Source organism: Oryzias latipes, chromosome 5 (assembly GCF_053564925.1).
Source record: "Oryzias latipes strain Hd-rR chromosome 5, Olatipes_Hd-rR_3.1".
In the NCBI taxonomy this organism is placed as follows: Eukaryota; Metazoa; Chordata; class Actinopteri; order Beloniformes; family Adrianichthyidae; genus Oryzias; species Oryzias latipes.
This window is the reverse complement of record NC_136241.1, coordinates 17500385-17516084: the sequence shown is the minus strand read 5'-3', so window position 1 is coordinate 17516084 and position 15700 is coordinate 17500385. Positions and strand designations below refer to the sequence as shown.

Sequence of the window (15700 nt, the reverse complement as noted above, 5' to 3'; positions counted from 1 at the left end):
GAGAACTGCACCATGTTCGAACAGGTTGAAGCCGCACCACCCGCTCCCTCAGTCAAAGATAGTCCAGCAGGGACAGAACATCATCGGACATGTCGTCTGGATATCAACAAGCCGCAGCATGTCCTGTATGTTGTTGGCACTTCTTTGGATGTGAGCATCTACAGGTAAGGAAACACGATCAGCTGCTGGATGACGGCTTGATATGGGTGGAGGTGGATGACAGGCTAATAAATTACAGCTTCAGGTGTTTCCATTCCTTGAACTTTAAACTTATACATTATTATTATTTTATGTGATTTTTTTTTGTATGTCAAGGCATCCGCTTCGCAAGTCACACCGACAGATGGTAAATAGATAGTCACGTGATAACTAACCACTTGACTGTGAATCAGAGCGAAGAGCAAGAGGTATGACCGTCAAGGCCGGATATAGGCATGAGTAAGGGGGGCAATCCCTATTTAAAATGCCCCCCTCCCAAAAAACAATTGTCATAGCCTGCAAAAATCCGAAGTTAAAGAAATTTAAATAATAAAAACAAACGAAGTAAACAAAATAAATACAACATAATTCAGGATGGACAGAAGAACAAATACACATAAAACTATAAATGAAATGGGAAACCATAATGTCACAAATGCAGACTGAAATTGGCACAAATCAGAGTCCTGCTTGAGCTGGTCCCAAACCCGGTAAATGCAGGGGCTTGCATTTAATTAAAAACTTAAACGTCATCAAATAGATCAAAGAAGAATGTAGATATATGAATAGAAGAACTGATATGATGTTAGGATGGTTTTTTAAGCATTTTAGGGCAGATATGACACCCCAAACTGCAGTCAGGACTCCCAGCTGGACTCTAAGGGTTGTTTATGTGTTCTTGCCTGCCTTAGAGTAGCCTAAACAGGTAAACTTGCTCTTAATTTAGGAGGAATGTGCCATAATCAGATATTTAATAGAATTGTAAAGGTTATGACAGTAATAATTGCACAAAGTTCAAATAATTTACATAAAGCTGAATAGTTTTTTGTATTAAATAAAAATCCTGCTCTCAATGAACACAATCTGTAATTGTGCACAGTGGTGGGTGAACTTGTTCTGTTCTATGTTGTACAGTGGGTGAATAAACAATTGGTCATTGTATGTCAACAACAGTAACTTTGTTTATTCAACAAAAAAAAAGGAAAGAAAGGGAAAAAACTGGTCTGTACAATGCCAAAGGCCAACCTACAGAAAAAGAGACTTGATAACTGACTGAGTTCTGGCCAGTGGCTCAAAGAGTTGTTGAACCTGTGTGGTTATAAACCAGAGAACTGGACTTGGACCACACTTACACTTAAATTTGGCCATTATTTTGTCTCAAGCCTTTCATGAAATTGCAGTTCATGCTACATAAATCACTAAGTCTTTTTAGAAAGTTTCATAGTAGTATCATTTCAGCTCTCAAGACCTCTTGCAGATCAAAGTGATCACTCGTTTTGTGAAGTTTAAACTTGTTGTTCCTAAAAAGTAAGTTGAGTTTAAAGCAATAATAATTTTTATTACGATGAAGCTCACTTATAGTTAACTCAACCAGCCTGTTTGACCAATTTATCAGGTATTGTATTACATTAACCCTTGTGCTATCTTAGGCACTTTAACATTGGGAGTTGGGTCATCTAGACCCACTAGACAGTGCGCTAAACCTGTTTTCTTCAATGATTTGTGATCTTCACTGGTGTCCATGATTACATAAAATCTTTCCACCTTTGTCATGGTAGGGAGAACACGTCAATGTAAGGGTGTGGTCATCTAAGATAGCACAAGGGTTACACACCTACCTCCTTTTCACACTTACTTGTGGACAGAAATACAGAGAAACATTTCAACAATGAAATGTTATAGTCCTCCTGTACTCTATTTTGTGCATTTTGTAATTCATGTGGTTTCCTTTGTCTACAATGGAGGCCTTCATAACAAAAATAGCCCCCTTTTATAATTTCCTAACTCCAAATTATTTATGTCTTTTAAAAGAATAAAAACTCAATTTACAGATTAAATGTAAGTTCCTCATTGACAATTTCAAAACACATTTGGTTACATGTGTCATGATGTGTCTGCTGTGTTGCCCAACATTTGTGTAAACAGTGATCTGTCTCAGACCTCAAAGACGTTGTAGTTTAAAACAGGAAGGCACTTTAAGGAAAACAGTCGCTAAACTTCAAATAAAATATGATTAGCACGTACTTATTAAAGTGGCACACTACTGTACATCCTTTATTTATAAAGAAAATGATATGGTGTTAATATTAACTTTTATATCATGTTAAAAAAATTAAAGACCACATTTTGAATAAACATGTTTTTTTTGTGTGTTTTGCAATTGCATGAATTGTATGATTGTCTGAAGAAATGGTAACCTGAAAAGTGTAAACATGTATTCTCTGAACAAACAAAAGCCTCAGTCATCTCAGTAAAGCAAGACACTGGTCGTCTGTGACATTCACACTGCTTCAACCAAAAATTAACAAATCATTTATCATAATCTGCAAATTAATGCAATAATCATTTTCTTCTTATTGACAGGAGTGCCCCTCCCAGCTCCAAGTCTTTTTCTGTAAAATGCACTCCCCAGGTTAAATACAGCATCAGCCCACCAACTCCAGAAACCTCCCATCAGTCTCAAATTCCTCTTAACCGTAATACCAGTCTTCTCATCAGCATGGACCGTGCTAGTGAATTTGAAAATGAATCCAAGGTGAGTTTGATAGAAGTGACAATGAAAGTATGAAGCTTTGAAGGTTACGAATTTTTAAAACTGCCACTAGTTCTACTAAACAAAGATATATTTGTGCTAAAGTTTTTTTTTTAATTAAGGAAACTGATGTTACAACCAGCAGATTGCACAAATCTGAACAGAAGATAAACTACCGGTAATCTAATTAAAAAAGTATTGGAATGAACCAGTAAGTAGGTGTGGGCTTTTTCCAAGAATAATTTCCCTTTGTTTCATTCTCAGGTAGTGTCATGCAATAAATCTTTTGAATATCATCATAGGGTTAGTAAAACTGTAGCAAGGTGATTGTTGGATAACAACCTGGATTAGATGTTTTTCAAACTGCAGCCCCCTAACATGGTTTAATGGATTAAATACTAATAACAAATGGAAAAACAATCATTTTACTAAGATGTTGAACGGTTTTCTTAAATCAAACCATTTTCTTCACTTGTAAAACTTTAAACCATCCATGCATCCATCCATCCATCCATCCATCCATCCATCCACCCACTCATCTTCAGAGCCTGCCAAACACTTTTCTGGCTCACAGGGCAGCAGGACATAACCCGGCAACTGTTGTGTGAAGGTACACCCCGAACAGGTCACCAGTCTGTTGCAGGGCCACAACAATGCAGGTTTACTAAACTACACCAGCAATGGCAGATAAAATAGACAGCTTGGTGGTATTGGTTAAATTATCCTTATCAGGTATGTTTATTTTATGCAAAACCAGAAAAAAAGTATTTGAAATATTCAAGCATGTCTAAAAAGGCTTTCAGGTTGGGTTTCTAAAAGAAAAAAAATGGCTACCGTCTGTGTTGTACATAAAAGCAATCTGCTTTTTTCTTGAAAGCTGTCAGTGCGCTATTACAACGAGGACAGATATGCTGTTGGACTAGCAGTTCTGCATTTAACAGCTGTTGGTAAGTTTGATATTGGAAATATGAAAATGTGTCATGTGTTAAAAAGAGCCATACTTTAAATGTGAGGTAATTCAGAAGCATTGTGTGATTATGAAAATGTATGTGTCATACAGAGATTTCTCTGGATGTGGATGCTGACAGGGATGGCATTGTGGAGGAAAACAACCCCAATAAGGTCTGTAGTTGTACCAAAATCTTGAAAGTGCTTTAGCAAGACAAAAACACCTTTTCTGCTTTTGCAGTTTAGAGTGAAAAAAAAAAACACAGCATGTCTCCTAAGGATTTACAAAGCAGCACTTTTGTACAGGTCCAAACAAGCTGGAGCAGGAATATTTTCAGCTTTTGTTAACACCTTTTGCATTGAAAAGAGTTCCACTTTTGGTTTTTCTGTTAAACTTCACAAAATAACTAATTTCAAAATTTAATTATTTATTGTTTGTTTTTTTGATAGAGATTGATTAAATTGTTTTTCGGGAATCTGTGAGCCATGAAAACAATTTTATAATCTATCCACAAGAGAGAACTTTATTTTAGAAAACTATTACCGGTAAATATCTATTTTTCTAAAAAAGCTGAAAAACATACTTGACTGATTTTCCTTCAATGCACGTTCTCTCTTCTAGCTTAATGAGATATAATTTATAAAACCTATTTTCAATGTATGGTTCATTTAAATCTGTCAGGGATCATGGAAGTGGGGTCCTAGTGGGTATGGAGCCATCCTTTTGGTCAACTGTGACTCAGAATCAAAGTTCTGCAAAAATGAGGACTACAACTCCAAGCAGGAGTTCATCTTCAATCTTTCAGGTAAACTATCAGCATATCTTATACTGTAAATTCCCCCAGTAGAACCAGCATTTTACACCCCAACATTTTCCTGAGTGTTTAACACAGATGTGATACATGCTTATTAGCTTTTTTTTTAAATAAATAACACTTTGCCGGCCAATACAAAAGCTGTATCAAAGTGTTTTCGTTTTTATTTGTCATTTTTTGCCTTTTTTTTTTATAGAATATTTTAAGAGTGGTTTGCTAAAGTTTTTACGGGACTTGATGCACATCCCCAAAACTCATTTCTGTAGCTCATAGTAGCATACATGACTGTTTAGGGAATTAGTTCATATTAACCAGTTGCCCACATACACATTTGAGACGATCTGTCTAAAAAGTTTTTTATTTTGAAAAGGTGCGAATCAGGGAAAAACAGATTAATGTATTGTTTTCTTCTTTCATTTAAAAAAATGACAATGTGCTTTTACATTATTTTTTGCTTTATTATGCTCTAATGTGTGTTTTATTTTGTGGAACAATTTGTATTTTCCAATGAAAGTTTTTTTAGAAAGACTGGTTATGCTTCCTGAGGAACTTTAGTATTCAGTAAATTTAGCTGTAAATCTAGGACACAAGAAAAACAAAAAAAACGTTTGACTCACTAAAACATTCTTGTTTCATCTGCTTTTCTCGAGCGTGCTCTGTGACTGTGGTTATATTTCATATAAGAAACTTGCTTTTCATTCAGATCTTAAGGACATGTCACCCATGAAACTGCGAACTAGAGGTCCTTCTCGTCTCCCCAAGGGCTACAAACTGATGATGCACATCTGTTTAGGAGATTCAGAGAAAATCCGTGTCTTTGGATCCAAATCTGGCAATAAACAGGTTAACAATGCAGGTGAGCTGGAGTGTATCTACGCTTTCAGTTAGTGGGAACTGGAAAAAAACTTGCAGCATTTTTGTGTAATTGAAAAAGCTGCAACACAAGTGTATTCTTGTCCTTCCCACAGTTTTGGTAGTTTAGAGTTATTATGCTCTGTGTTTTTCAGAGAACAGCAGTTCTGTGAAAGACTATCCAGTAGTTCTGGGCCCTGAGGTCCTTTCTCAGGAGGTGCCTTACCCTGGAGGCAATGCAGAGATGGACTTCCATGTGGAAGGTCTCGATTTTCCTGACAAAGACTTTGATGGGCTCGTCACCATTAATCTCAGTCTGCTAAAGCCAATTAGTGATGTAAGATCACATCGGTATTTGATCTCACCTCTTAAGGTTTTTTTTTAAGAACAGGTTTTTGACATCCATGCTATTTTTCCTAGAACATAACAGAAATATGCTTGGTGAGATGGTTTAAGTCAGAACTCATTTTTTTGTGCTTTTCATGGAATATCATCATTGATCATGTTGAAGTCTTCCTCGTAATTATTCTTGTTTGAATTGAATTCAATTACGCACAGGAAAGTCCTATTATTTATGCTTTTAGGTTAGCCATGTTACCGCACAGAAAATGGGATGGATTCATTTTTTACTCTTGTGTTTTAACAGGCGGTTCCTGAGACTCCCATTTTCACAGACAAAGTGATGTTCAGAGTGGCCCCATGGATCATGACACCCAACACCCTCCAGCCCGAGGAGGTGTTTGTCTGCCGGTAAGAGCAGACTTGTAAATAATTCATGTAAATGTGATGCTAGAGAAGCTTTTTAGATGTTGACAGGTTATTGGATAACTAAAAACTTTAGTAAGGATTATGAGCTTTTAAGACATGAATAGCAATTGGTTTTCTTTGAGTTGCAAAAAAAAAACAAAAAAAAACGTTATACTTACTTTAGATGTGGTTTTGTCAACGCACAAACCTGAAACTTCCCTTCCCACTGGACAGGTATCTGCCTGTCCATTTATGTGCTGTGGAGGGTATGGGTGCTTAAGCCCAAAATTAGAGAAGCCAAGAGCAGAATTTAAAACGGAGAGTTATGTGATGCCACTAATTTTAAAGAACCGCATGACACAACTTGTTTCTGCTCCCTGTTGAATTCCCAGAAACGCCTGAATGCAGCACAGCAGCTCCTTTAAATTTTCAGTGCTGGTTCTTTTTTTATGCTCCACAAACTGCATTTCTTACAAATGCAGGTGCTTCTTCAAAGTATATCCCCTCTCAATTCAAAGATTTAGGGCATTTGGAATAAAAGATGTTGTAAAACACGTTCCTTGCTGGGACAATAAAACAACGGCTTAAAGAGAATATTAAAACTTTGGAGGACAGGACGTGTGTTTAAAATTAGGTTTGTTTTGTTTTCTGAACCACCTGCTTCTCCCTCAAGAAGTTGACATTCTTCTGCTGGATGAGCCAATGTCACTAACCCATCAAACCAAGGAAAACATTAAAAGACTCTTGATAGAAAGCTCTTAAAACATACATAAGACTTTATTACAAACTTTATAAGGCGCCAGCCGTCTTAGCAGGTGTGTGTTTGTGTCAAATTTGAGAGTGGAGTCAAACACGGTGCCTAAGTACTCATAGCCTTTAACAATTTCAATCTCCTTCCTGTGAAAGGAGCTCATCTCAGGGTTCACTTTGGTTTTTCTAAAGACAATTATGAGGTCTTTCATTTGCTCCACATTAAACTCTAAAAGGTTCATCATCAGACTAGTTCAGAAAATCTGACATGGCACTGCCATGGTCCAGCTCTGGTTCTAGGAGTAGGGTCAGAAGTGCTGTGTCATCAGAGAATTTAGTAACTGCCATCACCAAGTCTGTGTTTTTATGTGTGCTACAACCCAGATTTTCATGTAAAAGGTGTCACCATAATTCATTTTAATCAAATTTTGTATGAAGAAAAAAAAGTAATTGTTTTAGTAAAAACTGCATGTCTGACTTTTTTGTTAGCACATTTGATAACCAACAGTTCCTGAAAGAGATAAAAGCCCTCACTTCAAAGATCGGCTACAAGCTGAATATTTGTGAACCTGTCATGAACAGAGGAGACCGCTGGATCCAAGTAAGAACATTTTGTAGACTTTGTCTTACAGCTAACTGCGGTGAAATGTTGACACATTAAAAAGTGTTTGTTTCAACCATTTTCTTTGGTAAATTGGGCCATGATGACTTTACTGAAACTGAACCTACAGTAACAGGGCCATTAGTTTTATATCTTGAAGCCAAGCAGTGACAGAATCAGAAACTCACTGGATCAAACATGATGCAAATGAATACCTTGTTAATAATAGTATGTAACAAAGTGAAAATGTGCCCTCCACTAAGAATTTTGGAAAAGGATGAGAAAAACACTAACTAATTATTGTTATTTTTTTTTTTTAGGATGAGTTAGAGTTTGGATTTGTTGATTCACCTCATCATCGGTTTCCTGTTGTTCTGGACTCCCCAAGAGACAGGGAACTCAAAAACTTTCCATGTAAAGTACTACTGGTAAGAAATCAATTAAGACTTTTATTGATGCTAATGGAAACAAAATGACTTTCTTTACATGAGTACAAATGAATTTTTAGAGAACTGGTTCAGTATTTGATATTAAACTCTCCAATAATTGTAAATTTTTGAAATGTATTGTGTTAAAATTTTTGGTTTTAGTTTTCTTAATGGTAGACGGTGGGAATGGAGCAGATTTATTTTTAAACCACAGAAGATGAAGAAAAAAGAAGAAAACGGCAGAGGAAAATTCTCTCCTTAAGTCAAATATTTGACTCCGTTTATTTGATCATTTATATGTAGTTCTCTAACTTATAGTTTAAGGTGTGCGTTTTATGCCCCACTCTGTTATGGTCCTTTATACTGGATATTGGCAGACAGGGACAGGGCTTCTCCTTTGGTGATTTAACATGAAAAAAACAGACTACCGTGTCTTTTTATGGTAGTTCAATCATTGTATTCATTCCTGACACCTTACAAATCTTTTTTTTTTTTTAACAAACTTGCTGATTTTGGAAAAAAGCAAGAGATTAACATGTTTACACACATAAGTTGATTTTTTTTTTCTCACCTACTCTATTCCACATTACCCAATTCAGAGATGGAGCCAAATGTGACAAAATAGAGTATTACAGTAGGTTAAACATTAATGTCCCTACCACTATAAAAAACATGGTTAACAATAAGGATAAGGTTTCCGAATTCTATAGAACTTTTGAGTAATACTCCTGAAACCATACCTTGTCTTTTCTAAGTAAATATGGCACATGACCCCTTTGGTCCAATGAGCGGGGAGTGGTGGTTATAAACCCAGTAAAAATGATCAATGAAAATCCTTTAATAACAAAGGAGAAAAAGGTTCCAATTCCAACCTGATATTCACCCAGAAGGTGCCATTTTTTGGAATACACTACACTTGTTAAGGGCTCCAATGGCATCTAACTCTTCAGAAAAAAAAAAAAAATAGACAAGATCAGAGGCCATATTCTATCTCAAAGCAACATGTAAAACCTAGAGCTTCTCTAATTTATTATTAACCTTTGGAGACAACAAACAGTTTAAAATGAATTAAAGTCATGCTTTAGGCACAACTCTTTCTACAGTTCATCAAAAATACTTTGTGAAGGATCTTTCAATTTTTTGTGGTCATCTGGTTATTTCTAATAATTACCCAATGTATAGTTTCTTCATAGAAAAGTCTAATACATACATTTCTACAACTACATTTATTTTACAAAATAAATATTTTTGCAGCAAGTATTCACAGGTGCAGATTGTTTTAAGAAAATGTTAATACCTTCCCCAGGGGCCTGACTTTGGCTACGTGACACGTGAACCTCAAAGTGATGAAGTTAGCACTATGGACTCGTTTGGAAATCTGGAGGTGAGCCCCCCTGTCACTGTGAACGGAAAAAAATACCCTCTGGGCAGAATCATCATCGGGGTTGCTTTCCCAACGTGAGTAACACACCCCTAAATGTCAGGAAGATTTTTCATATAACCCTTGTGCTATCTTAGATGACCCCACCCTTACTTTGACGTGTTCTCCCTACCATGACAAAGGTGGATAAAGGTGGAAAGATTTCATGTAATCCATGGACACCAGTGAAGATCACAAATCATTGAAGAAAAAAGGTTCAGAGCACTGTCTAGTGGGTCTAGATGACCCAACTCCCAATGTTAAAGTGCCTAGGATAGCACAAGGGTTAAGTGCATTCATACATACTCAAACATGTTTCTTTCCTGTTAGGGCAAAAAATGGACGAAACATGACCAAAGTGGTTCAGGACTTCCTGTGGGCTCAGAGGGTCCAAAAGCCCATCGCCTTGTTTTCTGACTGGCTTGTTGTTGGGCATGTAGACGAGTTCATGACTTTTGTACCTGCACCTGACAGAAAGGTAAGTACTCTGGTTGAAGACAGAATAGCTCAAACAGTGACTGAGCAAAGAATGAATGCAAAAAATGAAAAGAATTTGCAGCTGGTTAGATCTTTGTGCTCTGACAGAAAAGCTGTAAGACATCTTAACACTGACTCCACAATCCTGTGAAGTGCTGCTATAAACTAGTGTAAACTTTTTTTTTTTTAAATAAATCAAGGGTGACAACTTCTCTGTTCTATTTCAAAAATCATCAAAAGATGCAACAATTATGCTAATATTTTAATGTTTTTCATTGAATGGATGGATGGATGTTTTGCAGGAACTCTTACAGTGACATCCACACACATCCCCCATCCCCCATTCCATACACAGCTATCCATAGTTCCCTATGTTAAGGCATTAAGAGATGTGTGTTGATGCTTTAATGAATGCATTTACAGTTTTTTTGTATTGATTGCTTTGGTCTAACATAAAGTTGTACCGTAATTTCCGGACTATAAGCCGCTACTTTTTTCCTGCGCTTACAGCCCTGCGGCTTATTCAGTGATGCGGCTAATTTTGGCGGCCGCCATGCACGTACTTTGGGACTCAGTGTATGGTTTGAATTCTCTATCTAACACCAAACACAAGTCATTTGTTTTTCCACACCTTTCAGCAGCCAAACAGCATGGACTTGACTTCAGGTCTTAGACACTTCAGTCATGGTTCAACAAAAAGAAACACAGCATGCCCGGCCGCATCCCAGAATCCTTTGGGGCCATTAGACCCAACGTGCACGTGATCGCCGCTACAATATGATGAAGCTTTCAAGTTAAAAGCAATCGTTAAAAGCAGCGTAAAAAAATCCACCATCACCAACGGGTTTGGAAAAAGCCGGTCAGCTGCTGACGGAAAAGCTGCAATCTGCCGCTGGGCTGCACGTAAATATGTGGGAATAACATCAGCCTTTATTTTGTCGGGACACGACTGGAAACACAAATTGACGTGGTCGTTTTAACGGTGTCTAAGGACTGAGCGGAGTTTTGCATTGAAACGCTCACAGCCTCCGTGTGTGCTGGAGACTGCGTGTCGTGTGAGCTGCGGGGCCGATGGCAGTCTGATGGCTCCCACACGTAACAACGCATCCGCCCCTCAAACACAAAACGTTCAGTATTAAGTCCGATTGCTCTGCACAGACACGATTTGCTCTGTCCACCGGCGCAATGGGGACGAAGTGCTCCTCCTTGAAGCCGCCCTGGCCAGAGGTGTCCGAGTAGATAGGAAGGGGAGACGAGGAGCGCGCGGGAGCGCAGAGGCGTCCGCGGAGCAACAGTGTTTGTTGTGGAAGGAAACTTCTGACGCACGCGCCGCACGGAGGCGCGCGTATCGCGCTGAGGCGCGCGCTTTTCAGTCGCCGCTGCTTTATTTTACCGGTGTGTTTTTTTAACCAGCCCTGTTACTCCCATAACGCTGCCGCGACACAAACGGAAGGAGAGCTTTACCCCTTCACCCCTCCATGCACTGCTGATATTTGCTCATTCTTAAACACACACAACAGTGTGGCGAGCCGGGCATTGGCCCCGCCTTTAGCCCCTAAGACTCATGGGAAATGGGGAATCACGGATGTAAATTTCCTCATCATAACTGAGGGATGTAATGTTGATTATATGGTTACTGTTTGTAATTTTATGTATGACACCTAGATTGTCAATAAGTAAAAAAATAAAATAAAAAAAACAAAACTGAGTAACTTGTGAACAGAATAGAGCTCCATGCTGTTTGGCAGATGTAGATATGCTCAGATGCATGAGCCTGACGCAAAGATGACTCCACCCACAGTGTGCTAATGAATCACACTTACTCTGGGAGTCAGGATGTGATTTGTCAGGATGACAATATTGCCTAATACATGCGGCTTATACTCTCACGCGGCTTGTGAATGTATAAAAGTAGTTAAACACGTGAAAATGGGTGGGTGCGGCTTGTGATCGGGTGTGCTTAATAGTCCGGAATTTACAGTATATTAAACAAATGAGCCCTTCATGCCAACCTAAAGGTGAAGGACCCAGTCACTAAAAGGGTCATGGGTTCCCCTCTTTCCCACCTGCCAGTGAACAAATTTGATCCATTGTTATGTTCATTGGGAGCTTGTATGATCTCTGTGGATTTTACAGCAGAAATGTTTTCTTTGTTTTTTTGGGTCATAGGGCTTCCGGCTGCTACTGGCGAGCCCAGATGCAGCCTACAAATTATTCAAAGACTTAAAGAACAATGGACACGGACAAGCCAGGATGTTTGATGGTACAGTCCTCACTTTCATAGCATTTTTATGAGTTGGAAAATATATGAATCCCAGCAAAGATTAAATTTATCAGACACTTAAACATACTCTTCCAAAAGGGTTGCCTAAAGAACGACAAATAACAGTGGATGAAATCCTTGGTGATCGTGTTTTGGAAAGTCATAATAACTACGTTCAGGTAAGCAGCAGAGATGTTTACATTATCTTCAATGAAAACTACAACTGATGCTACGTTCACACCAGGCTTGGAAACACATGTTCAAGCAACCGCTTCCAATAAACTGTGTATGTGAGCACAGGAATGTGCGTTTTGGGCTTGTGCATTAAAAATTCTTGTGTATAGACGTGGCTACACAATTTTTTAAGTCAGTTTGTGGGCTCTGAGCACAAAAGACGCATTGAAAGTTAAACCAGTTTAACTTTGACCAATCATGGACTCGGAATTGGTAGTGACCTATGGGTAGCGTTCCTCTTAAAACACAAAAGTACCAACCGTTTCAAAATTGATCATGGAGGACAAATGAGTAATTGTGGTCTGTGCCTGGAGGGAATTACATGACACGGGCCAGGATCAAGTAGCAACAGAGCAGTGTGAACACAACACAAGAGCTCAGTGTGATCTTGAATGCACATCAAATGCACAGTGTGTTTGTATAACAAAAGCAAAGACTAACACTGTTTTGGTATTTACAACCAGCAATGAAATCCTTTACAATTTATTTTTATTATTTTTTTAATTATGATCAAAAATGTTGCCTACAGTTCCCCTCAACATACCAGCTTGCATACTATATCGTATAGAGCAGTGTTTTACTTATCACCTTCTCTTCTAGAGCTGCATCGACTGGAACAGAGATGTATTAAAGAAGGAACTGGGCCTGGATGATGATGACATCATTGACCTGCCAATTCTCTTTAAGTTGGAGGCGGAGGAAGGGTTCAGAGCTGGGGCACTTTATCCTGACATGGTTTGTTTGCAAAGATTTCTTGCATTTGGACTGGTCCTGTTTGGTTTCTTTTTCTTTCTTTTTTTTTAAATTTACAAGTTATTACTCTCTGCATCAGCTCACCAAACAACAGAAACCATATTGTTTTGTTAAATCCCTTTTCAGGTCAACATGATTGTTCTGGGGAAAAACCTGGGCATCCCCAAGCCGTTTGGCCCTAAAGTGAACGGACGCTGCGCACTGGAGACAGAGATGTGTTCCCTGATGGGGGGCCTGGGCCTCAACTGCACATTCATTGACGACTACTACTCTTACCACAAAAACCTTGGAGAGGTGCACTGTGGCTCCAACGTCCGCAGGAAACCCTTTCATTTTAAGTGGTGGAATATGGAGCTTTGAAAATTGAAAATGAAATGGAGGCTTTATGAAATATCTCTCTCAGTTCTCCGTTTTGTTCTGACCAACACGTCTCTTTATTTTCTTTGAATTCTTGAGGATTTTTCAGTTATGATGCAAAAGTATTTTTTTTTCTTTTAAAATGAGTTTCGATCTGTAACAGCTTTTTAGAACTCTCTGATGTTAAAGGAAACTAACATCTTTTTCTAACATAATTTAACTAGAAATAAACTGCCAGTGAAGTTTTGTAATTAAATATCTATCACCTGTATTTACAGTCAAAATGAAAAACAATATTAAAAAACACCTGAAAAATAAAGGGCAAAATACAATCATTTGGATTGAGCATAAAGAAGATTTGTTCTCGGTGTTAAATGCGGTTGCTGGCTGTACAGTGCAAAATAAAGACTGGTTCCACAGTATTGTGCATTAACAATAAAGAGCCACAAGAGGGCAGACTTTCTCCATTCAATTTTTTGGATGTTACAACTGGAAAAGCATTTTTCTTTACAAAAACGAAACGATGATATGCTCTAATGAGATTTTAATAACTCACTGTACGTTCTACAGTTTCACTGTCAAAAGCGTGACTCAATTACGCCCCCCCCCCCCCCCCAGGCATGTCATTTTTCTGTGATTTTCTAAACCCAAAAACAAAGTCACAGAAAAAATTCTTAGGGAGAACAAATTCAATTTAGCCATTTTTGTTTGGAGTATAAGCAACTGGGAAGAAAACTAAAGAATGCATAAATGCAAGCAAAATACATTTTAATTGTTTTTTTCTGTATTTCTACAGACTATGCGATTCATAGTAAATGTTTTCCAAACACATAGCAAGGACTATATACAGTATGAAGCTGAACCAAACAGACCTGCAATAATCAGTGCTCCGAATGCACAAACTAAGAGCAATCCAGCACTCATTTAAGGCTCAACGGAGTTCCTTCAACAAACATTTAACATACATGAACAGCTGTGTGTGTCAAAGCACTTACTCTTCCAAATGACTGATCAAATTACAGAAAACCGGATCTAATGATAGCTGTTTCCTCAAGTCTAGTCAGGTGATTGTAAGACAAATCTCTGCACAGAACTGTTCCAAAAGAAAACATATGTAATTATCTGCAATAGTGTTAACTCCACATTGATAAATGAGTTTTTGTAAAGAGGCATTTTCTTAAACTAACAGGATAGAACAGGGTAGACAACTTCTCCTAAATTACCCATCGTGTTCTAGAAAAAAAATACATGTTTACTTTTGTTATCTCTTTTGGGGGTAAAATAATGTGGGCCTTTTCCAAGAAAATGACAAACATATACAATATATTTTTAACAATGATTTATCACATACAGTGTATTCTTTCTGAAGGGTGAGATGGAACTGCTGTTGCTGGGTTTTGGTCAGTAAAAAAACTGACCCAAATGGCTCCTTTACCTTTATAGGTCGCAAACCCCTGATCTAAACTTAAACTCATTTAAATAAATAAATAAAATACCCTGTTTCCTTAGATATTATTTCTGGCTGTAACGCATTTCCTGTTATTTTCAAAACAGCCTCTAGATTCTTACAATAACCCTTGTGCTATCTTAGATGACCCCACCCTTACATTGACGTGTTCTCCCTACCATGACAAAGGTGGATAGAGGTGGAAAGATTTCATGTAATCCATGGACACCAGTGAAGATCACAAATCATTGAAGAAAAAAGGTTCAGAGCACTGTCTAGTGGGTCTAGATGACCCAACTCCCATAGCACAAGGGTTAATTGAATCACAATAATTGAATCACAATAAAAAAGACCGCATGTGGATAGCCAAAGCTGATGGTCTATCCTCTGTGTCCGCCCATGAGAACTTAGATTGGCTCCTCCAGTGTTGCAATGGTGTCAAGCCAGCCCTCTCTCGAACGGCTGTCAAGTAAGCCCTCTCTCAAAAACAGTGTGCCGCTTTTTTACATACATTGTGGTAACAGCAAGCAGGACTCATTTTTACTGTGAAAAGCAAAGTATAAACACTGACATTACATTTTTATGTATACCCCCCCCCCCCCCCCCCCGACACCAGATATATGATTAGATTTATATTTTTATATGTCTAATGTGAAATTTCAAAACAAGACCCAATTAAAATAATGTATTGAGGACAAATTATTTACTGTAATATTCACGTATGTGTAGAAAAAAACTCCTAGTTTCCACAGTCATTTCACTTCTCACTTAAAGTGTCCTACCTGGTGAGGTCACAAAAAAGTTTCAGATGGATCTGATGTGGAATTTCAAAATAAAACCCAATTCAAATCAGGTATGAATGAGTTATTGCTATCTC

The 15700-nt window shown here is 38.0% G+C and overlaps 1 protein-coding gene across 1 annotated transcript; it reads left to right on the top strand.

Annotated features, from left to right (window-relative positions):
- The first annotated feature begins 12 nt into the window (after positions 1-12).
- Positions 13-13832, top strand: LOC101159579 (protein-arginine deiminase type-2). Its single transcript, XM_004068834.5, has 16 exons — positions 13-164; positions 2563-2734; positions 3609-3678; positions 3792-3853; positions 4362-4485; positions 5198-5350; positions 5502-5683; positions 5993-6096; positions 7333-7444; positions 7765-7872; positions 9179-9330; positions 9623-9770; positions 11939-12032; positions 12132-12211; positions 12867-13001; positions 13146-13832. Exons 1-16 carry the CDS (start codon positions 13-15, stop codon positions 13377-13379), a joined length of 2082 nt encoding a protein of 693 aa, XP_004068882.1. The 3' UTR covers positions 13380-13832.
- The last annotated feature ends 1868 nt before the right edge of the window (positions 13833-15700 follow it).

Coding starts and splice junctions, on each gene's coding strand:
- LOC101159579 (XM_004068834.5), top strand. CDS start 13: ATGTTCGAACAGGTTGAAGCCGCACCACCCGCTCCCTCAGTCAAAGAT. Junction 5,684..5,992: donor TGCTAAAGCCAATTAGTGAT/GTAAGATCACAT, acceptor GTGTTTTAACAG/GCGGTTCCTGAGACTCCCAT. Junction 13,002..13,145: donor GGGCACTTTATCCTGACATG/GTTTGTTTGCAA, acceptor ATCCCTTTTCAG/GTCAACATGATTGTTCTGGG.